The sequence below is a fragment of the Lethenteron reissneri genome, chromosome 67, assembly GCF_015708825.2.
Source record: "Lethenteron reissneri isolate LAM-NWPU_2019-01 chromosome 67, ASM1570882v1, whole genome shotgun sequence".
Lineage (NCBI taxonomy): Eukaryota > Metazoa > Chordata > Hyperoartia > Petromyzontiformes > Petromyzontidae > Lethenteron > Lethenteron reissneri.
In genome coordinates, this window is record NC_083845.1 from 8,234,304 (window position 1) to 8,261,522 (window position 27,219).

General features: G+C 56.2%; 2 protein-coding genes across 2 annotated transcripts in view; both read left to right on the forward strand.

Moving 5' to 3' along the window:
• LOC133360134 (discoidin domain-containing receptor 2-like) overlaps window positions 1-2,355 on the forward strand; it is a 29,348-nt gene extending 26,993 nt beyond the window's left edge. Inside the window, 2 exon segments of the mRNA XM_061578721.1 lie at window positions 697-846; window positions 1,564-2,355. Coding sequence (XP_061434705.1) covers window positions 697-846; window positions 1,564-1,695 — 282 coding nt within the window. The 3' untranslated portion in view covers window positions 1,696-2,355.
• A 2,693-nt stretch (window positions 2,356-5,048) lies between these two features.
• Window positions 5,049-27,219, forward strand: LOC133360135 (kinesin-like protein KIF20A). The gene is given in 18 exon segments (XM_061578722.1): window positions 5,049-5,090; window positions 5,689-5,760; window positions 6,996-7,082; window positions 7,916-8,054; window positions 8,703-8,884; window positions 10,734-10,800; window positions 11,813-12,085; window positions 12,353-12,464; window positions 12,723-12,794; window positions 21,111-21,257; window positions 21,883-22,093; window positions 23,086-23,271; window positions 23,723-23,862; window positions 24,875-25,014; window positions 25,559-25,614; window positions 26,451-26,658; window positions 26,661-26,834; window positions 27,161-27,219. Coding segments are annotated over 18 exon segments (2,367 nt in total).

Sequence of the window (27,219 nt, forward strand, 5' to 3'; positions counted from 1 at the left end):
TGGATTGTGTGAGGAGCTCACAAATCCTTGAAAGATCTGGACACATTCCCATCGGTGAACTCCTCCGGCAGACAAGGCTGCTTTGGCTGGGTCATGTAGCCCGCATGCCCAGCCACCTCATGCCAAAGCAGTTTCTATTTGGTCACATAGAGGGGGACTAAACGGGCACGACATGGGCTGGAGAAGAGATGGAGCTGATGTGGTACAGGAGGATGTGGAGCTGAGGGGACTTACCGACGACTGGTACCAGCGGTGTCAAGATCGGCCTCTGTGAAGGAGGCTCTGCTGGGTCTGTCCCGTGACCTCCTGTCAGCGAGCCTTCAACAAAGTGCACTTATCCTGGCACAGGCGCCGTGGTAACGTCACCGTCACTTAGTGGAGAATAGCGGGTGTTGGTATTGGCCACCGGGGATTGGTGGCGTAGCAGTTAGCACGTTGCTCTACGAACTCGGCTACCCGATTTCGATTCCTGCTCATGGCCAACACCACTGACGATTATTTTAACGGGCCTGGGGCCTCCCCTAGGTCGACTCAGACTCAAATGAGTATCTGGTGCGGTGTGTCAACATCGCCGCTGGTGTTGGCCACCCACCTCTTCCCCACAGTGCCGCTACTTGCCGACAGCACTTTCCCTGCCTACAGTCTGTTAAAAGGCAACACGGGGGGATCTTTGTCTGGCACCGTGTCACCGCACAGGGCAAGTTCACGACGGGCTCGGACGTGTGGGCGTTTGGCGTCACGCTGTGGGAGCTGCTGTCGCTCTGCCAAGAGCAGCCGTACGGCGGCCTCACCGACGAGCTGGTCATCGAGAACGCCGGGGAGCTCTTCCGCGACAACGGCCGTCAGGTGCGCCCTCGTCGCTGGGCCTCGTCGCTGGGCCTTGTCACCAGACCTCCTCACCAGGTCTCATCATCAGGCCTCATCAATAGCTCTTCTCGCTAGGCCTCTTCGCTAGGCCTCCTCTCTTGGCTATGTTGTTAGGCCTCCCTGCTATCCCTCCTCACCAGGCCTCATCAAAAGCTCTTCTCGCTAGGCCTCTTCGCTAGGCCTTCTTGCTAGGCCCACTGAGCTATATAGCTATTTTTCAGAAGTGACCTGGCCACACATGATAGCTTAACAAAGTGGCTCATGTGGAAATGTATAGCAGCCAAATACTCTAAGCGCATGTTTTGAGTATTTGGCTTAAAACTGGAGGGTCCTCCTCGCTAGGCCTCCTCACTAGGCCTCACCAGGCCTCATCGCTAGGTCTTCTCACCAGGGCATCTCGCTAGGCCTCTGTGTTAGCCCTCTTCACCAGGCCTCATCAATAGCTCTCATCGCTAGGCCTTCTCGCCAGGTCCACTGAGCTATGTAGCTCTTTTTTCAGAAGCGACCTGGCCACAAATGAGCTGCAAACTGGGGGCCCGGAGAAAAATCCTCGTGACCATGGGGAAAAATGCAAACTCTAAATACACAGCAGGCCTCAGGGTCGGGATTGAACCCACGACCTCCTGTATACAAGGTGAGGTAGTTAACATCTTGCCACCGTTGGCGCTCTGTGTATCTCTCCACGTGTGCGAGCAGATGTACCTGTCCCAGCCGCCCGCTTGCCCCGCTCCCGTCTACGACCTCATGCTGCGGTGCTGGCGCCGGGAGTCGCTGGACCGGCCGACCTTCCCGCAGATCCAGAGCTTCCTTGCGCAGGAGGCCTCCTAGCTCGGCCGGGACTAGCGCTGCCGCTGCCACGGCGATGCGATGGCGTTCATCCCACCCGCGCATCTACCTGGCCTGAGACCAGCTGACTTGTCACTCACACATTCAGAGCCCTTGCAATCAACTCGCGTGCTTTCTGCTATCATTCATTATTATTATTATTGCTACTACGTATGGAAGGGATGATGTATGTAAGGGGGGGATGTTGTATGTACGTTGAACGTCTTTCGCAGCGTGCGTAGTCGGAGGTGTGGGGGGGAAGGGCAACAAACTAAACCACAAAAAAGCAGTTCTGATGATGATTATTATCGTCATCAGTTAAAACGAAATATATATGTGCAAATGTAAATATTGTAAAGTGTGCATCGGGACCTCGCGAAGAAAATGTGAAGATGATAAATATAGCAGACGTCGGGGGAGGGGGTGGGGGGGAGAGCGAGCAAGAAGTGGGTATTTTTGTATCGAACTCGTAATGTGCATGCAGACTGGAGCGTGTAATCTGTCTCCCGTCTCCACGCGTCGCCACACGCAACACAACGCACGCACGTCCCGACGTGCACGCAAACCTTTTATAAACGCGCGAGAGGCACGTTCTAAACCTGTACATAACCTCTCCCTTGCGCTGCATCCATGTCGCTTTATTGGTAAGAAAATAAACGTATATTTAAAGCACGCGCGTGTTACGGTGGGTTGTGCAGCGGCAGTGAGATTGCGATGACAGCCGCCCAATCAGAGCCCAAGCGGGAGAGAGCCAGCAACGATAGCCCCGCCCACTCTCACATAGCCCCGCCCACTCTCACATAGCCACGCCCACTTTTACATAGCCACGCCCACTCTCGCGCTGACCACGCCCACTCTTACATAGCCACGCCTACTTTTACATAGTCACGCCCACTCTCACATAACCACGCCCACTCTTACATAACCACGTCTACTGACCACGCCCACTCCCACTGGCCACGCCCACTGACACACTGGCCACGCCCCCTGGCCAAGTCCCCCCCCCCTTCCCCCGTGTGAGCTCCCTCGCCTGGTATACAGGAGGTCGTGGGTTCGATCCCCACGCTGCCGTCTGCTGCTGTATATTTCAAGGCTGCGTCTCTCGCTGTGATTTTTTCTCCGGGTCCTCCGCTTTTTCCACTCCACATTTAGAATGAACGTCACATGGCACACGATGATGATGATGATGAAATCAGCCACTTCGTTGCAGCTATCATTTGTGATGGGGCCCCACGGTGGCTAAGAGATGTTAACTACCTCGCCTGGTATACAGGAGGTCGTGGGTTCGATCCCAACCCTGACGCCTGCTGCTGTATATTTGGGGTTTGTGTGTGTCTCTCTCTCTCGCCGTGGTCGCGTGGATTTTTCTCCGGGTCCTCCGCTTTTTCCCTCCACATTTAGAATCAACGTCAGAGTGTTTTGCTGCTATAAATTTCCACGCGAACACATTCCTGCGGAGGGAGCTGGTAGGAACGTCGGGTTGCTCGGTCAATGGCCAGGGTCAACGGCGGCGTGGTGTATTCCGCAAATATGCCCGACTGTGAGGGCGGGCACAAGCCGGCGTGAGTAGGTTAAACGGTGAGTTTTATAAGGGCACCACGGGGCGACCAGCCCCTCCCCACCCAGCCCCACCCCTCCCACTCCTCCCCACCCTCCCCTCCCCACCCTCCCCTCTCCACCCAGCCCCACCCCTCCCATTTTTGGATGCACGACGGACGGACGGACACAATAATCCCCTGTGGGCTGGTGGAATCAGGTGGTTCCTACCAGTATAAGCCACTAAGTTGAGTTATCATTTGTGGTGGCCAGGTCGCTTCTGAAAAAGAGCTACATGGCTCAGTGAGGCCTTACCTGGTAAAATAAAATTAATATAGTTTTACATATGATGATGATGAGAAACCGGAGGATTTTATCAACAAATCTGGCTGTCCACCTGATGAAGCTAGTTGTAATTATTGGCGAAACGTCGTACTCGCATTGTGGCTTTGCTCTCCAACACACAACCGGTTAGTGCTGTACTGGTGCAAAGGAGAGCCGACATAAGGTTGCAGGGGGTTCGTCTTGTATTGCTTCCCCCAGTCGACAGCCTTCTCGATCCGGTGACCACCAATTCCCCCTTTATCTCGCCCGTTCTCTCTCCTCGCCTGCTCCTCACCGTCCCACTCCCCTTCCTGTTGGTGGGAATCCTTCCCCCGACATCCCTTACACGAGCAACGAGTTGGAAACGTTCTGTTCAATACGTGACAAACCTTGCTGATTGGGTGTGTCGGGTGGTGGCGGGTTTAACGACACATTTCTATTTACGCGAATCAAACAAAAAAACGTATAAATTTCGATTTAAAGCTTTCGTGACTGCAGGGATTCATCTTCTTGGTTCTTTCGGTAAAGTCACCTCCTACGCATTTCACAAGTAGTAATAATCGCATTTCTGCATTTTCCATAAATATGCTAAATTCCTCTTGATATTCAAATTATTTTGTCAAGGCGCTCTTCTCCCCTCTATCCCAGCTTAAATAGTCGCTCCAAGCCTGGGGTGTGTCATTCAGACTCTGTCTTCCCGACAGACCTGTTCTCCACCTGAGGACGGCTGCTTGCGTTGTGGCCGAAACGTCGTGAGAATTATTTTATTATGTTTTATTTTTATTATTTTATTATTTCCATTCTACGTGACTTTACCGAAAGAACCAAGAAGATGAATCCCTGCAGTCACGAAAGCTTTAAATCGAAATATAGGTTTAAACATATAATATACATAGGCAGTGCCTGCTTCTGTAAAATAGCTACACAGCTCGGGACAGATAAGTAAAATAAGTAATATTTAAAACTACTTTTTTTTAAACACTCTTTAATGAAATGTACCGCACTTGTAATGGAAGAACTCCACGACTCCAGGAAGTGGCCCCGAAACTCGCCACAACGTAAGGGACCGTGGCCAATTAGAGCCAACGCCAGTTGACCGTGGACAATTAGACCCAAGCCAAAACATAACATATACAAAAAATGTTAAAAAATATCTTTTTTTTAATGTTTAAAAATATATATTTTTATGATATAATATAGTATTGTCATCAGTATGACATAAGTATACCAAGTTTGCAGTCGATACCACATTGGGAAGTGGGTTAAAATTGAGTTACAATATTTGAGGATACGACAACAACTACAACAGACACAGTGAGTTAAATAAAAGCGTGTAGTAATAAAATTTATAATTTAAAGACAGAACTGCAGTTCACAACCAACGCCCACAATCGATGCGCTGATAAATTAATTAATTACCTGCGCGGTCACGTGGCCCCGCATCGCTATAAATAGCCGCGCCTCGGGGCGCGCGCGCGCCGCTTATTGATGTCGGGATGGAGGCGGGGGGCCCCAGACGTGAGCAGGTGAGTGAGCAGGTGAGTGAGCAGGTGAGTGAGCTCACTCACCTACTCGCTCACCCACTCACCTACTCACTCACCTACTCGCTCGCTCACTCACCTACTCGCTCACCTACTCACTCATCCACCCACTCGCTTAGCCACTCACCTACTCGCTCACTCACCTACTCGCTCACCTACACACTCACCCACCCACTCACTCACCCATTCACCCACCCACTTACTCACCCACTTGCGTGCTCACTCGCTCACCTACTCATCCACTGACCTACTTACGTAATCGCCTACCCACTCACCCACCCACTCACCCAACCACCCACTTAACCCACCCACTCACCCACCCATTCACGTACTCACATACTTACGTGCTCACTCGCTCACCTACTTACGTCCTCGCCTACACACTCACTCACCCACTTACTTAACCACCCACCCACCCATTCACTCACCCACCCACTCTCCCACTCACTCACCCACTCACTCACCCACTCACTCACCCACCCACTCACTCACTCACTCATCCATCCACTCACTCACTCACTCACCCACTCACTCACCCACCCACTCACCCACTCACTCACCCATTCACTCACCCACCACTCTCCCTGTCTCCCAGTCGCGATCCTTGCAGGGCTTTCTCCGAGTCCGTCCGTTCAGCGCAGACGAGCTGCAGAGAGGAGAAGACCAGGCAAGATACATCACCAACATCACCCACCAACATCACCAACATCACCCACCCACAATCACCAACATCGCCCCCTAAACCCATATCACCATAACCCACATCGCCCCCATCACCCGCATCAACCACATGGTCATCATCACCATCACCCACATCGCCATCACCCATATCGCCATCATCACCATCATCGCCCCCATCACCCCCGTGGCCCACGTCACCATCATAGCCTCCATCGCTCTCTTCACCATCATCAGCTTTACAAGACCATCACCATGTCGATTGTTATCGCCAGCCTACCCGCCATGGTGGTTGTGATTGGTGGCGTTCATGACGGTGGTGATGGTGGTGGTGGTTGATGGTGGTGGTGAGGACGTGGAGCTGAGTGGACTTGCCGATGAGCGATACCAGCGGTGTCAAGATCGGCCTCTGTGGAGGAGGAGGCTCATGAAGGACGCTACTGGGGAGGGGGGTGCCAGGCTAGGTGCACAGTGAGGCTATTGGGCATTTGGAGGGCAGTCGCCTCCTCCGACAACAACGAAGGGCGGAGGAGCAACGCTCACAACAACGAGTGGATAAAACGCAGCGAGTTTGCACAGCTGGTGGTGCATCTACCGGTCATCTCAGTCAGTCGACCTACGGCACCTGCTGGGTCTGTCCCGAGACCTACGGCACCTGCTGGGTCTGTCCCGAGACCTCCTGCCAGCAGCGAGCCTTCGACCGTGGTGGCCTCAAAGTGCACCTAGCCTGGCACAGGCGCCGTGGTGACGTCACCGCTGCCACGTAGGGGCGAATGTCGGCTGTTGTTGTTGGCGATGATGTTGTCATCGTTGATGGTTTTGATGATGTAGACGGTTGTGATGATGTTGTTTAAGGTGTTGATGGGGGTGATGGTGGTGCTGCTGGTGGTGCTGCTGGTGGTGGTGCTGGTGGTGCTGCTGGTGGTGCTGCTGGTGGTGCTGCTGGTGGTGCTGGTGGTGGTGCTGGTGGTGCTGCTGGTGGTGCTGGTGGTGGTGCTGATGGTGGTGGTGGGGGTGTTGATGATAATGATGCTAGTGGTGGTGGTGCTGATGGTGGTGGTGCTGATGGTGGTGGTGTTGATGGTGGTGGAGCTGCTGGTGGTGGTGTTGATGATGGTGGTGGTGGTGCTGCTGGTGGTGGTGGTGTTGATGGTGGTGGTGTTGATGGTGATGGTGGTGCTGATGGTGGTGCTGGTGGTGGTGCTGGTGGTGGTGGTGGAGCAGGGCTGTCTGGAGCTGGCTGGACCCTCTGTGCTCCTCTCTCTCCCGAAAGCCGGCGTCACCTCCCTGCAGAAGTTCACATTCACACAGGTGAGTGTGTGGGTGAGTGTGTGGGTGAGTGTGTGGGTGAGTGTGTGGGTGAGTGTGTGGGTGGGTGTGTGGTTGGGTGGGTGTGTGTGTGGGTGAGGGTGGGTGAGTGTGAGTGGGTGTGTTGGTGAGTGTGGGTGGGTGTGTTGGTGAGTGTTGGTGAGTGTGGGTGAATGTGGGTGAGTGTGGGTGGGTATGTAGGTGAGTGTGTGGGTGAGTGTGTGGGTGGGTGTGTAGGTGAGTGTGTGGGTGAGTGTGTGGGTGAGTGTGTGGGTGAGTGTGTGGGTGAGTGTGTGGGTGGGTGTGTGGTTGGGTGGGTGTGTGTGTGGGTGAGGGTGGGTGAGTGTGAGTGGGTGTGTTGGTGAGTGTGGGTGGGTGTGTTGGTGAGTGTTGGTGAGTGTGGGTGAATGTGGGTGAGTGTGGGTGGGTATGTAGGTGAGTGTGTGGGTGAGTGTGTAGGTGAGTGTGTGGGTGAGTGTGTGGGTGGGTATGTCGGTGAGTGTGTAGGTGAGTGTGGGAGTGGGAAGGCAGCAGCAGCAGCCACGTGGTGTTGAGGAGCCAGCACCACCAACAATTGCCCCAAGCTCTGCAGTCCTCTTTGTATGAAGGCGTCATCAGCTAATTAACGAGCGCTGCCACGTGGGAGAAAACCGGTGCGCGCGTGCGATGTGTGGAAACGCTCGATCCCGTTCAGATGGAACAGATGGTGAGTAGTCCACACTGCTGTACCGCCATCTGCTGGCATAGCCAGGGGCTACGTCTCCTCCTCGACACCAAGTCCACGGGAAGGGAGTGAGTTGGGCGATGTGGGTGCGCGTTCATCCCCCCACCCCCAGGTGTTGGGGCCGGCCTGCTCCCAGCTGGACGCATTTGAGTCGACGGTGCATGCGCCCGTCTGTGCGTGCGTGCGCGGCGAGAGCGCCCTGGTGTTCACCTACGGCGTCACCAGCTCGGGGAAGACGCACACGCTCATGGGTACCGCGCCGCGCGCGTCAGCGTGGCTTGTCGCACCGCGTGCATCACTCGTCACACCGCGCTCTCTCCCGCGTGTGCATGCGTCTCTCTCAGAGGTCGCAAACGGGTTTTGATTCCTTACCCGTACCCGTACCCGGCCGCACCAGGGTCGCAAATAGGTACCCGTACCCCTACCCGGCCGGGTACGGGTACCCGTTCCCTACCCGTACCCTACCCGAAATGAGTGACAAACGGTTACTCACCAGTGACTCACGGCCTACCAATACCCGTACCCGGCCGGACCAGGGTCGCAAATGGCTACCCGTACCCGGCCAGGTACGGGTACGGGTAGCCGGGTATTGGGTAGGGTACGGGTATCGGGTACCCGATTGCGACCTCTGGGATGAAGCCATGTTGCAGGTGCGGGTGGGTTGATTCTAGGAACTTAAATTGTGAGAAGAGACACAAGACGTTGGGAAATGAGTGACAAGCGGTGACTCACCAGTGACTCACGGCCTACCCGTACCTGTACTCGGCCGCACCAGGGTCGCAAACGGGTACCCGGCTACCCGTACCCGGCCGGGTACGGGTAGCCGGGTAGCCGGGTATCGGGTAGGGTACGGGTATCGGGTACCCGGTACCCGGTTGCGACCTCTGGCCTCTCTCCAGGCACGGCGCGAGAGCCGGGCCTCCTCCCGCGCGCCCTGGGCCTCCTCTTCGGCCTGCTGGGCGACCGCCAGTACCGGCGCTGGGACCTGCGGCCGCTGCGGCACGGCGAGGTGCAGCGGCTGGAGCCCGGCGAGGTGGAGGCCGAGCGGCGGATCCGAGCGCAGCTGCTCGCCACCGAGGAGGTGACGACCGCGACGACGGACAACGGATGACGAGGTTGCGTTCGTGGCTGCTTGTGAACGGGTTTTACTGCGCCCCTGCCGCTACTCTGCGTGTCCATCCGTGAGGAGGTGACCAAGACGGACGATGACGTTGGACGATCGGGGGGGTGGCGGGGGGGGCAGCTGATCTCGTCACGCTACCCGTTACTGTTCACCCTTCCCGTTACCGTTCACCCTTCCTGTTATTGTTCCCGTGAACTCCGCTTTGCTCATTCTCCGACCGCGGTCCCTCCAGCGCTCGCCGAGCCGCGTTGGCTTCCGGTTGCCGAACGAATTCGTTGTAAGGTCGTGCCCGTTGCTCGCAACAAATTGCTTGCCACGGATGAACTACGCAAAAGCTTAGGCTGAGCGCGTCAAGGAGCATAAATCATCATCACACCAACTCCGGTAATCCTCGCAGCAGCGGCAGCGGTGGCTTTTGGCCCTGCCGTCGAACAAAGACGGTATATATACTCTTAGGTTTTTCGGTAGTCATGTAGGGGAAAAATAAATAAATACTTTTCTATTATTTCTATTATTATGTATTACTAGATTTGAAGCTTTCGTGACTGCAGGGATTCATATTCTTAGGTTTTTTCTGTAAAGCCACGTAGGTAAAAAACATAAAAAAGTAAAATAAAATAAAAAATTTTTGCACGAAGCCATACAAATATACAAACACAGACATAATTTCAACCGTGATGACGGTTACAAACTGAGTAATCATTGGAAAGATGTGATTAACCATGCCAAAAAGATTTAACTACACTTATTTGCCAATCTCATTTGACAGACAACTATTACAGTTTTACCATGTTTAGTGGTGGTATCCCTGCCACAGGTTGAGTCACAAACCGCACCCTTCCACAACAAAGGCTCAGCCTTTGTTATGCAGTCTATTCTTAGTCTTAAGCCTCACCTTACCATATAAATAATAAGTATGCGCCCCTTGCACCACGATCTTCTCCAACCATTATATAAACGGAGTGGTAGCTCCTGCAATCTCTCATTTACTTGATACAGCTGTCGTGGCTGTGACGGTACCACCTGAAGACGGAAGCTTGTGTTGCCTCCGAAACGTCGTGATTTTTTATTTTTTATTTTATTTTACTTTTCAATGTTTTTTTACCTATGTGACTTTACCGAAAAACCTAAGAGTATGAATCCTTGCAGTCACGAAAGCTTCAAATCTAGAATTAAAGACGGTGGTCACCGCTGCATCGCGCGGCGCTTTCAGACGCGTTTCTGTGGCCGTCTGGAACGCTCTTCCCTTCCGATATCAGGAAGCCGCTGGAGCTGTGCGCTTCGCGGTTCAGTTCCCGGCAGGGTGCCCTGAGGTTCTTGTCGTGTTTAGTGTCGTCGTCCTTCCCCTGCACCTTCGATCTGATGCACGGTTGGCTACGTTCGGTGCCAAATAAGTTCAACATACATACATAGGCAGCTGTTTGTGAACGGGTTTTACTCTGTTTAACACGTAGCAGGCTTTTGCGACCAATATTCATAATCAACGTTTTTGGGTTCAGATCGCATTATTTATAAATGTGTTGTAACCCTCCACCACCCGACACGGCCAATCAGTAAAAAAGTGTCACGTTGACAAAAGACAAATAGTTCACTGCTTTAGCCCACCGGTGTGTTGAAGCGTGAAACTACAACATTTACAATTTGAGTAGCACGACGTTTCGCTGGTAATTGCATCCAGCATCATTGGGCAATTCGCCAGAATGGTGAGGCTCTGCTCTGTCTCCCGTTCTTACTCTGTCGCTGTTATTGCCGCCACCGCTTTGCCGCCATTGCCATCCGTGAGAGATGTCTGTGGCCTTGTTTTCAGGACGGCGCTCCGTCGCGAGGCATGAGGAGGTCCCGGAGCGCTCCCTGTCTCGCGCTGCTCCACGACGGTGCGCCTCCTCCATTCACGATCATCATTATTGTTGTTGTTTTTGTTCCGTCGTGAATTCCGAGGCCGTGCTGGGAAAAGAGCTCTCACCCGGAAGTGCCCGGACGAGTGGCCATTTGCTGCCTCCCTGGGCCTAGCCAACCCGGGCGGCATAAGAATGAACGCATGATTTCCCCTTCGCCCCACGGTGGTTTTTTCGTCCGTCGTGCGATTTCGCGAGCACCGTCTACGCGGCTATTGCACAGAACCACTTTCTGCCCCACATTTGGCGCGGGTTTGGCTTGCGTACGGCGTGGACGAGGTTCAACATGCATACGCACAACATTCGCCGCGTTATGTGGCTTTAATTCACCCTCCGTGCGGATTGCGCAGTCGGACGTGGGACAACATGGCGTGTACTGCACTGTGTGTACCGCACTGCGTGTACAGTACGGTGTGTACAGTAGGTGTGCATTGTACTGTACAGTGTGTACCACACTGCACTGTATGTACCGTACAGTGTGTACTGTGCCGCACTGCATGTACCCTACTGTATGCACTACTTGGCAGGCGGCTGTCTCCTCGTGCGGTGCATTGTGGGTTGGGTGCGTTCCACGCTACGCAAGTTCACTTTACGTGCGCCCACCCCCCCCCCTTTTTTTTTTGCAATACATTTATGACTACTATTACTACTACCACGTCGACCGGTAGTTTTTCACTCATTTTCAGAGGGGTGGGGAATGAGGGTGAGGGCGCACATCATTGGTGAGAGGGCCGCCACACCATTTGAAACCATTGGGGGGGGGGGGGGGGGGGGTTGACAGCAGCACGATGATGATGGGGTGTTATCACTCGTTGTGTGTTGTCAGGGGCCACGCTAAAGACCACCGCCAGTGGCCCTGCAGTGGCCTTGCGGTGAAGGACGCTGCCGCAGGGCGAGGAGGGGGGGGGGGGGGAGGAACCGGCAAATTGGCCGTCCCCTCCTCTCGCCGCCTGATGTAAGTGTTCTCTCTCCTTTCCGTGCTCCCTTGCAGGCGACTTCACCGCGTCGCCCATCCTCCCCATACTGGAGTCGACGAGCCTCTCTCAGCACCTGGGAGAGGAGACGGGGCCACAGCCGGACAGAGAGATGGATGGGCAGCCGGAAGGGAACCAGCTGTTCTCGGTGTGGGTGTCCTTTGTGGAGATTTACAACGAGTCCATGCGGGATCTGCTGTTGCAGGAAGAGGCGGGCACCGCCAGCCAGCCCTACCGCGGCACCACCCTCCGCCTCGGAGAGGACTCCAACGGTCACCCCTACCTAAAAGGTTATCCGGGGTCGCGGTGGGGGTCGCGGTGGGGTCGCGGTGGGGTCGCGGTGGGGTCGCGGTGGGGGGTCAAGGGTTATATCTACGTGGGCCTTTTTGCCAGGATGATACCGGCGAAGAGGATCCATAGACATAACTGCTCGGCGGTGTCGTGGCGTTGCGGTGCCGTGTGTCTGTCTGCGTGTGTGTGCGTGCGCGCGTGTGTGTGTGTCTGTGTGTATGTGTGTGTGCGTGTGTCTGCGTGCATGTGTGTGTGAGCGTGTGTAGACGTGCGCTGGGTGGGAGTGAGCACTGCTGGCCAGGCCCTCTGCTTGCTGGCGCGGGGCCGCAGGCAGCAGAGCGTGGCTCAGACGCGGCTCAACCAAGCCTCGAGCCGCAGGTGAGGCACCCCCCCCCCTCGCTTGTATCGCGGGTGGTGAGGGTGGTCAGGAGGGTGGTGAGGGTGGTGAGGGCGGTGAGGGCGGTGAGGGCGGTGAGGGCGGTGAGGGCGGTGAGGGCGGTGAGGGCGGTGAGGGTGGTGAGGGTGGTGAGGGTGACTCAGGCGGTGAGGGTGAGACTTGACCGAGTGAGTTTTGCCAGCGAGCGGTCTCATCGACTTGAACCTCTGCTACCCCCCCTCTCCCCCCCGGCTTCTCAGCCACAGCATCTTCACCGTGCGGCTGCTACGCGTCCAGGACGAGGGAGGGAGCAGCCTGGTGTCGAGCAGCGAGTAAGCGCACACACACGCACTGGGCCTACGCACACACACGCACTGGGCAAACACACTCACACGCACTGGGCCAACACACTCACACGCATTGCGCCTACGCACACGGCGCCTATGCATATGTAGTAAGTAGAGGAGGAGACGATGTCGAAGTTGAGACACACTGTTTATTAACTCCGGGACAGATACAATAGTTGAAGGGGTATCGGCCCCTTCACCCGTACTAGGGAAAACCCACCCTAGTACTAAGCCCTCTGTCCTGTCCCCCAGTCCTCCTCTACTGGGCTACGGGAAGCTGACTGATCTGGCCCTGGCAAGCACAGATCTCGGCACCAGCTAACCAGCCTTGCCCTGATAAGGGCAGCGGTCTGGAAGCTCTTGGGCCGCGCCACTGGCTTACCCGGCTCGGCCCTTATAAGGACGGCGAGACCGGGGAGTCCCAGGGCCTAATCTCCGAGTCTTGGATCTTCACTGGTCAGCTTCGTGTCGAACTGAACTCGAGCTCTTTGGGTTCCACCTTTTATAGGGATCGCCTCCGAGGGCTGGGGGCGTGGGCAATAACTGATGCGGACGTCGGTGTGACCCCCCGTGTATGTGAGTGCCGACAGCCCTGTGTTTGTTGTCCGCCGTTTCTCCCGTAATAACCCCTACATCACCCCCCCCTGTACAGCTCGCAGCCGTCCCGGCTGCAACAATCCCTCAACCCCCAAGAATAAAGATTAACACCGTCAATACACGTGTGCCTCGTAACAGTAACAATAACAAGAACAAGCGTAACATCAACCGATGGTTCCCTATAAAAAAAACCCCCCCACCCGGAACCGCAACACATATACAGAACGGTATAACAGCACATGCAATCAGCATATCGCGATCACACGCGTACATTGAAGCACAATAGCAAGCAAATCTGCAGGCGACCAACACACCATCAATCCCGTCGTAACTTTTCAACCACAACACAGTTATTCCCTCTCATGCAACGACCGCATCGCACACAGCACCTCGCAGCACAATACAGCCCAAAAAAAACATTTTTTTTTCTTTTTTTCCCAATTAAGCCCATCGCGCACGGTAACCCACGAGATGGTACAGCACAGGATACCCGACGCTCCCACGTTAATAATTAACTTTACCATCAAGATAACAACTCCACGCAGCAGCGCACACACTCCCTTTGAAACTCAGCAACCACAGCAGACTCTCCGTCCATTCCCAACACACGCACACACTTACATGGACAGCAAGCAACAAGCAGATAGCGTGGTCATCGTTATTACACACACATACAACCATTAAAAAACATATATACAATGAGCGGGTTCCGCAGCAACGGAACACGCGCGGAAAGCTAATCATAACAACCGGCGCGTTTTGGCGCGAGTCCGTGCAGCGGGCCCGTCACAAGGGGCCGGCTTGGTAGAGTCGGTGGCAGGTGTCGCATCAGCAGGTGCCTGGTCGTCCGGTTTCCCGGACGTGCCAGCGCCGCCCCCCACGGGGGAGGCTGGCAGCCAAGAGGGCTTCAGTCCTGGGGCTCCTGAAGACGGGACAGTCATTAGTGGATCAGAGGCTGGCATCGATCCCGCCCCCCCGGAGTCAGAGGACTCCCCACATGTTCGGCCATTTACGTGGGAGGAAGCGTGCGGAGCAAAAAATGGCTTTAACCGTGAAGGGTGCACAAACCACCGACGCTTCCCCCACTTAATGCGCACACATTGAGGCCGCACAACCTGCACAATTTCAACGGGGCCCCTCCATGGTCGCAACAACTTAGCCGAGGTGGCCAATGGCACCTGGGGGCAGTGCAACCATGCTCGGTCGCCCGGGTGCCATTCGTGCGTGTGAGTCCGGCGCGACCGCAATCTCTTCGTTTTGTTTCTGGCGAGAGTCAGAGTTTTGCATGGCCGCCTGCCGTGCCTCCGCCAAGCGAAGGATGTTAAATTTAACATGGTCGGCGATTTTCGACTTAGCATGAGGCGCGGCAATCGTCAGCTGAGTCGCGACAGGCGGGTCAACCTCGCGACCATACATAAAAAAAAATGGCGAGAACCCGGTCGCCGCGTGAGGAGCCATCCTGTATGCCGCCAGGACTCCCCCGATCCGTAGATCCCAATCGTTTTGGGACTCAGATACCTGGTGGGATAGCATGGACGTAAGAGTCCTATGCAAGCATTCCACCATCCCATCCGTTTGTGGATGGTAAGGCGAGGTACGAACTTTCTTTGTACCCAGAAGGCCACATACCTCGTGTAAAAGGGTACTAGTGAAATTCTTTCCCTGATCGGTCAACAACCGTTCCGGAGCGCCCTTGTCGAGGACGTAGCCCTGAACAAAAGCCTCCGCAACGGCCGCTGCGGACTGGTTGGCGAGGGGCCAAGCCATAGGCCATTCGCGTGAAATATTCCACTGCCAACCAGCAGGTACTTATTACCCCTCGGCGTGGAAGGAAACGGTCCCAAAATATCAAGGGCGACCAGCTCGTTAACCCGGGTGACCGAAATGGACTGGAGCGGTGGACTGGCTCCCTTCGCCGGCGGCTTCCGTTGTGCACACTGGGTACAGGACCGCAGCAGATCGTCCACGTCTCTTGCCATGCCCGGCCAAAAGTAGTTAAGCTGGAGCATGGCAAGTGTTTTGAGGGTACCCAGGTGCAGGAGCCGTTCATGAGCAGCCCATACAGCCCTACCCCTCAACGTGGAAGGCACCACCAGCCTGTGACGGCGGATCGTCCCGTCCCAATGCATGAGTAAGCCCTGGCACCACCCCCATGAGTCAACTGCCCGACTTCCCTTGACCTGATCCTTCCGCGCGACGTCGTAGCGCCAGGACGGGTCGCATCCTCCATTTGGAGGCGACCCCACTCAGCACTCGACAAGCCAAGTAGGGAATCACTCCCACCCTCCGAAATAGGACCAGCGTCCGAAGGAGTATCAACTGCGGCCGCAAGAACCCGATCCTGGCCGTCACTTGCCGATTTGCAACGGCCCGAACCCAAGAAACAAGTGCAATCCGGGGCGATCGGCAGGCGTGATAGGGCATCGGCATTGGTGTGGCGAATCCCCTTCCGGTAAGTTGTCTCAAAATCGAAATCCTGCATGATCTCGAGCCATCGGGACAACTGCCCCGATGGCTGGTTAATTCGTAGGGCATACTGCAACGCTGCATGATCTGTACGGACGGTGAAATGCCGGCCATACAGATATGGCCGGTACTGTTGGATAAAGAACACGATAGCCAACAGTTCGCGGCGGGTGACGCAGTACCGCTGCTCGGCCGGGGACAGTACTCTACTACCATAAGCCACAACGCGCTCCACGCCACCCACAATTTGTGACAGCACGCCTCCAATCCCGGTATTGCTTGCGTCCGTGTCGAGCACGAACGGCATGGAAAAATCGGGGTAGCTTAACGGCGGGGCCCCCACCAGGGCATCCCGAAGAGAGACAAAAGCGGCGTTCTCCACCGGCCCCCAATGAAATTTGACCCCTTTTGACGTCAAGGCATGTAGTGGCTTAGCGATGGAAGCAAAGTCCGCAACAAACCGGCGGTAATATGAAGCAAAGCAGATGAAGCTTCTAACCTCCCCCACCGAGGTGGGAATAGGCCAGGAGCTGACACAACGCGTTTTGGCGGGATCGGTTGAGATACCTGACCGGCCGACGATGTGACCCAAATATTTAACAGATTCGCGCAGCAAATGGCACTTTTGTGGCTTGAATTTCAAATTAGCAGCGCGCATCTTGAGAAAGACGGCCCGAAGCCTATCAAGGTGTTCCTCGAACGTCTTACTGAATACGATAACGTCATCCAGGTAAATCAAACACACCTCCCATTGCAAGCCAGCGAGGACCAATTCTATCAGGCGCTGGAACGTCGCGGGAGCAGAGTGTAATCCCATGGGTAAGCGATTGAATTGGAAGAGGCCGTGCGGCGTTCGGAAAGCTGTTTTGGGCCTAGATTCGTCGTCCAAGGGAAGTTGCCAAAATCCTGAGAGCAAATCCAAAGTGGAAAAGAATCGCGATCCCGCGAGGGCATCCAGCGATTCGTCCATTCGAGGAAGCGGATAAGCATCGGCCACCGAGATCTTATTTAATCGCCGGAAATCAACGCAGAACCTTAGGGACCCGTCGTGCTTTTTAACCAACACTATGGGTGCACCCCAAGGGCTGGTCGAGGGAGAAATGATGTCCGATTTCAACATGTCATCTACAGCCGATTTGACATGATCCTTTTCGGCGGGACTTAACCGAAAAGGATTTTGGCGGATAGGAGCGTTGTCACCGGTGTCAATATGGTGGCGTAGCAATTTGGTACATCCGATATCGTATTTGTGTTTACTGAAAACGTCGGAAAATTCTCGCAATAAGGCGCGTAATCTAGCACGTTGTGCGTCGGACAGGTCAGGTGACTCAGCACACAACGCATCCAGCCAACCCTCGTCAGCATCTGAGGCTAATCGCGTTTGAGAATCGGTGGCCACCTGGCCAATGATCGGCGTTTCCGCAGGTACCGGAACCGCATGTGCGAACACGGTACCTTGCGAAACCACTGCCGTCCGTGTCCCGACATTGAGGACCGCGATAAACGGGTCCCCATCCCCTTTAACAATAGTCTGGGCCGTCACCAGATCTGGCCCACTCACCCCGGCTCTAGATGGTCCCAAAATAACGCCCCGGTCAGAGACCCCTTTATCGAACGGTCGACGCAAGCGCAGGGGTACCAACATCTGTGCCCCCGGGGGTACACGCACCGTCCGAGCAACGAGCGCCTGTACCGTAGCACAGGCAACACGCAAGGCAGGGGTGGCAGGTAGGAACGTCATACGTCGGCCCGATGGAAGCTCGATGCATTGCTGGTCAATCAGAATTTTGATGGGCAATTTGGCCAAAAAGTCTGTCCCCAACAGGCACGGAATAGCCAGCGAGGAGGAGACGAACACCGGGCCAGATAGTTTAATGTCCCCTATTGAAATTTGCGCTCGAATTTGACCGATAATACCCAACGAGCCCCCATTCGCAGCGTAAAACGGTATATCGACAGGGAGCAACGGGCGACTCTGAACGGGCAGGAATATTATAAATCAAATCCGAAATGATAGTTGCCGAAGCTCCCGTATCGACCAATAGCCGTACCTCCACCCCGTCAATATGCCCCGCGACAACGGACGACCCCGCCGATGCAGCCACAACTCGGTGAGCCAACTCGGACCATTGGCCCGGTTGGAGCGCCCTCCCCGACATGCCGCGACCCGACGCACCAGCACCCAAACCCCGAGAATCGTGTGTCGGACCTTGTGATAGGAAAGTGGGTGTGTGTGCAGGCCGAACATGTGGGGTGCCATGACTTGCCCGAGGATGTTGCGAAGGCTTGTGAGGAGGGCCGTCCGCAGCTCCAGGTCTCGCACCGCGCTGTCGAGGAGCCCGGCATCCGGACGCCACGTGGCCCCGGAGGCCACAATTATAGCAGACGACGAGCGTTCCAGAGGACTTGGGCTGGTCTCGGTGGCTTGGAACGTCCCGAGCCGGTCGCTCGGCAGATCGCCATCCTGCAGAACGATCCGCAGCGAAGGCTCCCTCCATTCCGGAAGAGGTCGCCGCCACGGTGTGTCGTGCAGCTGCTTTGTTCGCCTTCCTCCGCTGGGAGATGAGATTGGCGTGAATGTGCCTTGCAGCCCGCAGTGATGACATATCCGCATCGTCCTGCGCTAAGATGGTGAAGTCCAAATCGTCAGCCAGCAGCAAAATTTTCTCAGCCACCATCGCATCGATCCCCTCTTCATCCATACGCGGGAAAGCGTCCTTCGCCAATGACAGCAGGGCCGTGCGATAAGCGAGTGGCGATTCCTTGTCACCCTTCTGCCGTTCATAGAAGAGCTGGCGACAATCGGAGGGCGGCCCATAAACGGTGGCCAGCAGCTGCAGCGCCGACTGAATGGTGGAGCGAGCCGACTTGGGTGCAGCAGTGAGGGTGCCCAGGGCGTCGCCGTCCAGTAACGCCGGGAGAGCACACAGCGCCTCGTTGTCCGACCAGCCTGCCATCTCTTGGTGGGCCAAGAACCGGCGCTGGAACCCCCCCCAATCGCCGTCGCTTGCAACAAATACCTGCAGGGCCGGCAGGCGTTGCTGGAATGTCGGCTCCGTCTCCGATCCTCTTGCAGCATCCGTAGCGCGTCCTCGTACTGTATGAGTAATGGCGGACTCTAATGGGTGTCGCGCCGTCAGTGACGTGTTGGTCGGGGCTTGGTCGGTGCTGGCGTCCGCTGGTGGTGACGTTGCAACCCCTGATAGGCCGCCACCGCGACCCGCCTCCACCGATGACGTGGCGGCTGCTGGCTGGGCACCGTCCCCCGCGTGACGAGCTGGGACTCCTCCCTCCGCCCCTACTGTCTTCGTGGCGGGAATTTCGAGTCGCCCCGCTGTTGTAAAGGCGGGAGTTTCTGGCGGGCGTTGTCCATCTTCCCGCCGCGTCGCTCCTCCCGGTCCCAGGCGAGTTATTTGTTCCAGCATAGCGGCCGCTGCATACAAGAGCTCCGCCAGCCGCGAGTGAGCCAACGCCAACTCGTCAGTCGACGTCCCGGCCCTCTCCGACGACCCCGCCGATGTCGGAGCCGGCAGCTGTTGTGCAGGTACGTCGGCGGCGATGTCTTGCACTGCCCCTCCCTCGTCGTCATCCTCTCCTGGGTCTTGGGCACGAGTCTTCCGTCTCGTATCCATGCTTGGACCACTTCCAACACCAGATGTAGTAAGTAGAGGAGGAGACGATGTCGAAGTTGAGACACACTGTTTATTAACTCCGAGACAGATACAATAGTTGAAGGGGTATCGGCCCCTTCACCCGTACTAGGGGAAACCCACCCTAGTACTAAGCCCTCTGTCCTGTCCCCCAGTCCTCCTCTACTGGGCTACGGGAGGCTGACTGATCTGGCCCTGGCAAGCACAGATCTCGGCACCAGCTAACCAGCCTTGCCCTGATAAGGGCAGCGGTCTGGAAGCTCTTGGGCCGCGCCACTGGCTTACCCGGCTCGGCCCTTATAAGGACGGCGAGACCGGGGAGTCCCAGGGCCTAATCTCCGAGTCTTGGATCTTCACTGGTCAGCTTCGTGTCGAACTGAACTCGAGCTCTTTGGGTTCCACCTTTTATAGGGATCGCCTCCGAGGGCTGGGGGCGTGGGCAATAACTGATGCGGACGTCGGTGTGACCCTCCGTGTATGTGAGTGCCGACAGCCCTGTGTTTGTTGTCCGCCGTTTCTCCCGTAATAACCCCTACACATGTAGTGTTGTAAAGGACGGACTTCTAAACTTCTTTATGGCACACACTGTTTATTATCTTAATACACAGTCCCTATCACACAAAGGGGGTATATGGTCCCCTCACCCGTTACCCTGAGGAGACACAGCCTCCGGACCTTGCAGGCTATCTAATCTCCCTGCTATCCCAGCGTCCTCTGGCTGGACCTAGGGGATCTCTCCCCGACCACTGGTTACACTGAGCCCTAGCCCTGACAAGGGCTGGAGGGCTTGGTCCAGGGTCCTAGATGTCTTCAGCCGACTTGGGTCTTCGTGTAGCAGAACTGGCCAAGAGCTTTCAGCGCTCTGGCTTTTATACCTGTTCGTGGCCGGGTTGTCCAATCCCCGGCCACCTTGTGGGACCCTCCGATTGGTCCTTCCCAATCTGGCGTTTGGATCCTACCTCACCCCATTTGACCCTGACCATTTGATTGAGCGGGAAAACCTTGTTTACGATCCGCTCTCTCACAGTTTGCGAACAGCGAGTAGTTAACACCACTACACATACACAACAACAACAATAACCGCCATTTGCCACTAACTGGCGGTGACATCACCACGGCGCTTGTACCAGGCTATGTGCACGTTAAGGCCACGTGCAGTGTCAAATGCTTGCTGACAGGAGGTCTCACGGGACAGGCCCAGCAGGTGCCGTGGGTCGACTAACTGAGATGACCGGTAGATGCACCACCATCCGTACTCCCTACTGTGCCAGGCTAGGTGCAGGAGGTCTCGGGACAGACCCAGCAGGTGCCGTACATCGACTGACTGAGATGACCGGTAGATGCACCACCATCCGTACTCCCTACTGTGCCAGGCTAGGTGCAGGAGGTCTCGGGACAGACCCAGTAGGTGCCGTGGGTTGACCGACTGAGACGACTGGCAGATGCACCACCACCTGTGCCCCCCCCCCCTACCGTGCCAACTCGCTGTGCTTTAGCCCCACCCGGCCCTCCGCTCGTTGTCGCGTGTCCATGTTGACTGGCTGTGTCCCCGCGGCTCGTGCGGCTCCTCCTGCGCCCACGTGGGCAGGCTCACGCTGTGCGACCTCGCCGGCTCGGAGCGCTCCAACAAGACGCAGGCCACGGGCCAGAGGCTCAAGGAGGCCAACAACATCAACGGCTCCCTGCTGACGCTGGGCCGCTGCCTGCAGGCCCTGAGGGCCAACCAGGAGGCCAGGTAGGCGAGGCGGCGGGCCTGCGGCGGCCTTCTTTGTAACCTCTGCGGTGACCCCTGCGGCGTTGCCGTGGTGGTGACCTCCCGCCGCTCGTCCGTCGGTGCCCGCTCTGTCGGGGGGGGGGGGACGGGGGGGCATTGCGGTGGCGAGAAAAAGCTGCATAGCTCAGTTGCGGCCTTAGGTGGTAAAATAAGAAATTGTTAATTAATAAAAAAGACATTACATTTTAATGTACAGGTGCTTCAAAAAAATGTTGACACTTACGTGGGACTATCGTTTTTAATGGAAAAAAAACTGATAATAAATACACTGTAACATGGTAACAGAAGTATGTTCATAGCTTCAAAAAATTCAAGGAGTCTCCACGTGTTCACCATCATTGTGAACGCGTGCCTGGAAACTTCTCCAGGTGGTCTCCAGAGGCCGGAGGCGGCACATTTCTCGTGGTGTTGTTGCAAATTCTCGGAAGTGTTAACATTTTTTTGAAGCACATTATATTTAATTTACTTGGTGGGGGTTGCGAGGGACAAGGGGGGGGGGGTAGTTGACCGTTGGGCCCCCTCTATCGCTTCGACGCCGTCCAGGAAGCGCCGATCTCACCCAGCGCCGGACTCCTGCGTGTGGCAGGGCGGGCGACGGTGGCGGTGGTGGTGGCGGTGGTGGCGGTGGTGGTGCCCCCAAGGCGCCGGTCCCCTTCCGGGAGAGCCGCCTGACGCGCCTCTTCCAGTCGGCGCTGCTGGGCGGCGCGCGTGTCCTCATGGTGGCGTGCGTCAGCCCCTGTGCCTCCACGCTGCACGAGACGGCGCACACCCTCGCCTTCGCCGCCCTCGCCCAGCAGGTGAGCTGCACGCTGCTCCCACCCGACCCGACCCCCCGACCCCCCCTTCCACCACCTCGAATCGTCGAGCGGATCGACGATTGAAGGTCGAGTCCGCCTCTGAACTGCAACCGGTTGCCTCAAACTGCTCCCTGCAACCGGTTGCACCAAACTGCTCCCTGCAACCGGTTGCACCAAACTGCTCCCTGCAACCGGTTGCACCAAACTGCCCTCTGCAACCGGTTGCAAACTGTTCCCTGCAACCAGTTATACCAAAATGCCCTCTGCAACCGGCTGCAAAAAACTGCTCCCTACAACCGGTTGCACCAAACTGCTCTCTGCAACCAGTTGCGCCAAGCCTGAGGCCTAACCCCTGCGAACTCTGTGTGTCAAACCACGAGCACTGACCCAACCAACGCCCCGTGACCCCCCCCCCCCACCCCCCATTTATACGCCAAGGTGGTGAGATGTTAAGCAGTCCTTAAAAGAGCCGCATGCAGCGCTGAGATGTTTACTACCTCGCCTGGTATGCAGGAGGTCGTGGCTTCCATCCGGACTCTGACGCCTTCCGTGTCTCTCTCCCCGTGGTCGTGTGGATTTTTCTTCGGGTTCCTCCGGTTTTCCCATCCACATTTAGAATCAACATCGCTCGTTTTAGAGCATTTGGCTGCTGTGCATTTCCATCTGATGATGATAAGCCACTTCGTTGAACTATCATTTGTCAATACCAGGTCAGAGCTACATAGCTCAGTGGGCCTTACCTGGTGAAATAATAAGAGTTTAGCTTCATAAAGAGTTTAGTTGAGGTACCCATGTCTGTGACCCCGTGACCCCCTCCACTGATACCCATGATTTTTTAATTTTTAATTGTATTTAACTTTTATTAATTGAAATTAAAAAAATTTTACCTACGTGACTTTACCGAAAAAACCTAAGAATATGAATCTTTGCAGTCACGAAAGCTTCAAATCTAGAATTGATACCCATGACTCCGTGACCCGCGTCCACTCCAGGTGGTGAGCGTTGCGAGCCAGGAAGCCATCAGCGTGAGGGTCAGGGGGTCGGTGCGGGGAGGCTCAGCGGGAGCAGCAGCAGCAGCAGCAGCAGGAGGAGGTCTCCCCAGCAACAGCGGTGACGACAATGAGGAGGAGGAGGATGAAGAGGTTGACTTGTCGTCGGACGATGAGATCGATGTTGAGGTCTGTATGCGGCCTGTGCGGTACTAATTCTGCCCGCGAGTTGCGTGTATGTGTGGATAAACTTCTTTCGCAGCGTACATAGCCAACCGTGATTATCGGAGGTGCGGGGGGAAGGACAACAAACTAAAACATAAAAAGCAGTTCCAAAGAAATTAGCTTTCAATCTAAATTTAAAAGTGCATAGCTCCAGTGGCTTACTAATATCCCAAAGGAAGAGTGTTCCAGACGGCCGCGGGAGCACATCTGAAAGCGCGCGATGCGGTGGCCACCGTCCTTGTTTGATGGCCGAGTCAAAAGCTGCCGCTGCGAGGATTACCGGAGTTTGCGTGATGATGGTTTATGCTCCTTGACGAGATCGGCAACGTATCGTGGTTCATTTGTGGCAAGCACTTTGTGTGTAATTAGTGCGACCTCGTAATGCCCTGATGACGCTCGGCTCTGACCCCTGCAGGCCCTGGTGGGGCTGGTGTCGCGCCTCCGCGGGCGCGTGGTGGCGGAGAGCGCGGCCCGCAATCGCGCCGAGCGGCAGGCGCGAGAGGAGGTTGCGCGAGACGCCATGACGCACCTGCGGCAGGTGGAGGCGCTGTGGAGGTGGGCGACTCTGGTTGGCCGATTGACACCTTCGTGCGCAGAGGACCGCAGAGCTTGGGCGAATGTTGGTAGCGCCGGCTCGTCGTCCACCACCGTGTGGCTGCTGCTGCTGCTGCAGTTTTGCTATATTCTTAGGTTTTTTCGGTAAAGTCACCGAACCTCACAAAAATAATATTCAGGGCCCACCTTGGCTCCTCCCACCCTCAACCAGTATATATACAAGGACTGTTTTCTTGGAATTTCTCTCACTTGAAACAGCTATCGTGCTGTGACGGTTCCACCTGAAGACGGAAGCTTGTGTTGCCTCCGAAACGTCGTGATTTTTATTTTATTTTAATTTTACTTTTATTAATTTAGTAAAATTTTTTTATCTACGTGACTTTACCGAAAACACCTAAGAATATGAATCCTTGCAGTCACGAAAGCTTCAAATCCTGCCTCTTTGCTCTTGGACTGTGGTTCCTCCTTCTGGTGCCTCCGAGTCGCTCCTTCTCTCTCTCTCTCTCTTTACGAGAGCGAGGAGCGGACACCCCGGTGCCGGTGGAGTGCCGCCGCAGCCCTCTGAAATCTCCAACTCAATCTCGAGGAGGGCGGTGGGGGGCGGAGGCAGGGGGGAGGCCCCTTTGTCGGCCCTGTGTTGGCCCTGCCCAAGTTCAGGCCTTGCCCAGGGGCAGGCCTGGCCCTGCCCAGGCCCTGCCCAGGCCCTGCCCAGGCCCTGCCCAGGCCCTGCCCAGGCCCTGCCCAAGTTTAGGCCCTGCCCAAGTTCAGGCCTTGCCCAGGGGCAGGCCCGGCCCTGCCCAGGCCCTGCCCAGGCCCTGCCCAAGTTTAGGCCCTGCCCAAGTTCAGGCCTTGCCCAGGGGCAGGCCCAGCCCTGCCCAGGCCCTGCCCAGGCCCGGCCCAGGCCCTGCCCAGGCGGTGCCTAGGCCATATCTAGGCCCGGCCTAAATCCTCACCGGTGGTGGCTGTGTGTGTGTCCCACCCCCCCCCCTTAACCCCCTACCCCACACCACAGCCAGCGGCTGGAGGCCGAGCGGCAGGCGTGTGAGGAGCGCTGGGAGGAGCGCCTGCGGCTCTACACGGACGCCATGCGGCGGTTTGCGTGCCGGAGTGCGGCGACGGCGCTGACGCCGCCCGACCCCGGCTACTCTGACGGTGATTTTTACTTTTCTTTTTTATTTTTCAACACTCAGCGCTGTGGAGGCAGCAGCGAGGAGGGTTGGTGGTCACCGCGCGCAGATGGGGTTGTGAAACTCCCTCTCTATCCCGTGGGTGGGCGTCAAGGACGAGCCGTGCCCCTGGTTCTGCCAGGAGAGGGGCGGTACTCGGAAAAAATGTGAACTCCACCTGTTCCGTCTGTACGGGGATAGAACGTTGCCCCCTTGCACACACGCATGAGTTTTCTCCGGGCACTCCGGTTTCCTCCCACATGTAAATGCTTAATAACGGACTTGGCCAGACATATAATTTGTTTAATCTAATATATGTTTCTTAACAAATATACATAGGACAGCAGAGCTTGGAAAATTAGTAGTGGCTCCAGCTCACCACCTGGCTACTACCTTTCCCCTCGTCCATGGTTTCTCCTCCTGGTGTCTCTCCTCAAGGGCAGGGTCGAGTGAATATCGTGCGGCGCGTTGAAAGTGTTCTTGTCGTCATTATCATCATCGTCGTTGTGATATTGCGCTGCTGTGGACAGGGAGAGAGGAGCAGTACAGCGGCGTGGAGCCAGAGAGCCTGGAGGAGGCCCGGAAGGTGAGTAGATCATTGCTGCACGCACACGCACACACTGACTTGCCCAACTCGGGACAAGTCTCTGTGAGACCGGATCCTCAGGATCTCTGGATATCTGGAGATTTTGGGATTTTAAGATTTCAGAATGTCTAGGAGCTCGGGATCTCAAGATCTCAAGATCTCAGGATGTCTAGGATCTTGGTATCTCTAGGATCACCAAGATCTTGGGATCTTGGGCCGCAAGCAGTGGGCTGCGATTGGTGGGCTGTGATTGGTGGGCTGCGATTGGTGAACTGTGATTTGGTGGGCTGCGATTGGTGGGCTGCGATTGGTGGGCTGCGATTGGTGGGCTGCGATTGGTGGGCTGCGATTGGTGGGCTGCGAATTGGTGGGCTGCGATTGGTGGGCTGCGATTGGTCGGCTGCGATTGGTGGGCTGCAATTGGTGGGCTGCGATTGGTGGGCTGCGATTGGTCGGCTGCGATTGGTGGGCTGCGATTGGTGGGCTGCGATTGGTGGGCTGCGATTGGTGGGCTGCGATTGGTGGGCTGCGATTGGTGGGCTGCGTTTGGTGGGCTGCGTTTGGTGGGCTGCGATTGGTGGGCTGCGATTGGTGGGCTGCGATTGGTGGGCTGCAAGCCGTGGGCTGTGATTGGTGGGCTGCGAGCAGTGGCCCGTGACTGGTAGGCCTCGAGCAGCGGGCTGTGATTGGTGGGCTGTGATTGGTGGGCTGCGATTGGTGGGCTGCGATTGGTGGGCTGCGATTGGTGGGCTGCGATTGGTGGGCTGCGAGCAGTGGGCCCGCTCCTGGTGGGCCCGCGAACCTGGCCACTCGCTGACGCATGCGACGGCCTGCAGGTGATCGTGCACCTGCGGCGTGAGAACGCGCGGCTGGCGGGCCTCCTGCAGGGCGGGACCGGGCACCCGCTGGGCCCCGTTGCGGTCCCTCCGTCGTCGTCGTCGTCCCTGCCACTGCCGCGCTGGGCCGGTGGGGGAGCCGGCCCCCTGCTGGGCCCCATCCACGAGCTTCTGTGCCCCTCGCAGGAGGAGGGGGAGGAGCGGCAGGAGGAGGGGGGGTCCCCACGGGCCGTGCCCACGGGGGCCCTCGGGGCGGTGACGCTCCACCTGAGGCCGTCGCCTCGCAAACTCGTCCCCTCACCAACAAGCGAGCCGCCGGACTGCTGCTGACGGGACGCTGCCGAATGTGGAGTCCGGTTCCCCCAACTCCCTTCCCGGACGCTCGTGAGGGGGGTCTGGGCTGTGACGGCACTTTTTAAAAATAGTTTATAGGGGTCGGTTAAGGTTCGATGGAGTTTGATATTTTGAACGGTTCCTTTAACGAGATGTTACTGCCAAGTATTCTCGTGGTTGAATTAAAGTTTGATTTGTGTGTTTTTTAAACCGTCTCCTTCAAAGACGCGTATGTGTGTGTGTGTACGTTCTGGCGGGTTGTCAAAAGTAACCAATGTCAATAAAAAGTTCAGAATCTTGAACGCCCGTCCTAAATCTGCGTCGTTTTTATTAAAATCTAACGCCGTGCTACGGATTTACCATGAAGTCGTCCTCAGGTGGACGAGACGCAGCGTCCAAGTCGATCATCGTCATCACTTGGTTCGACGGGAGATGA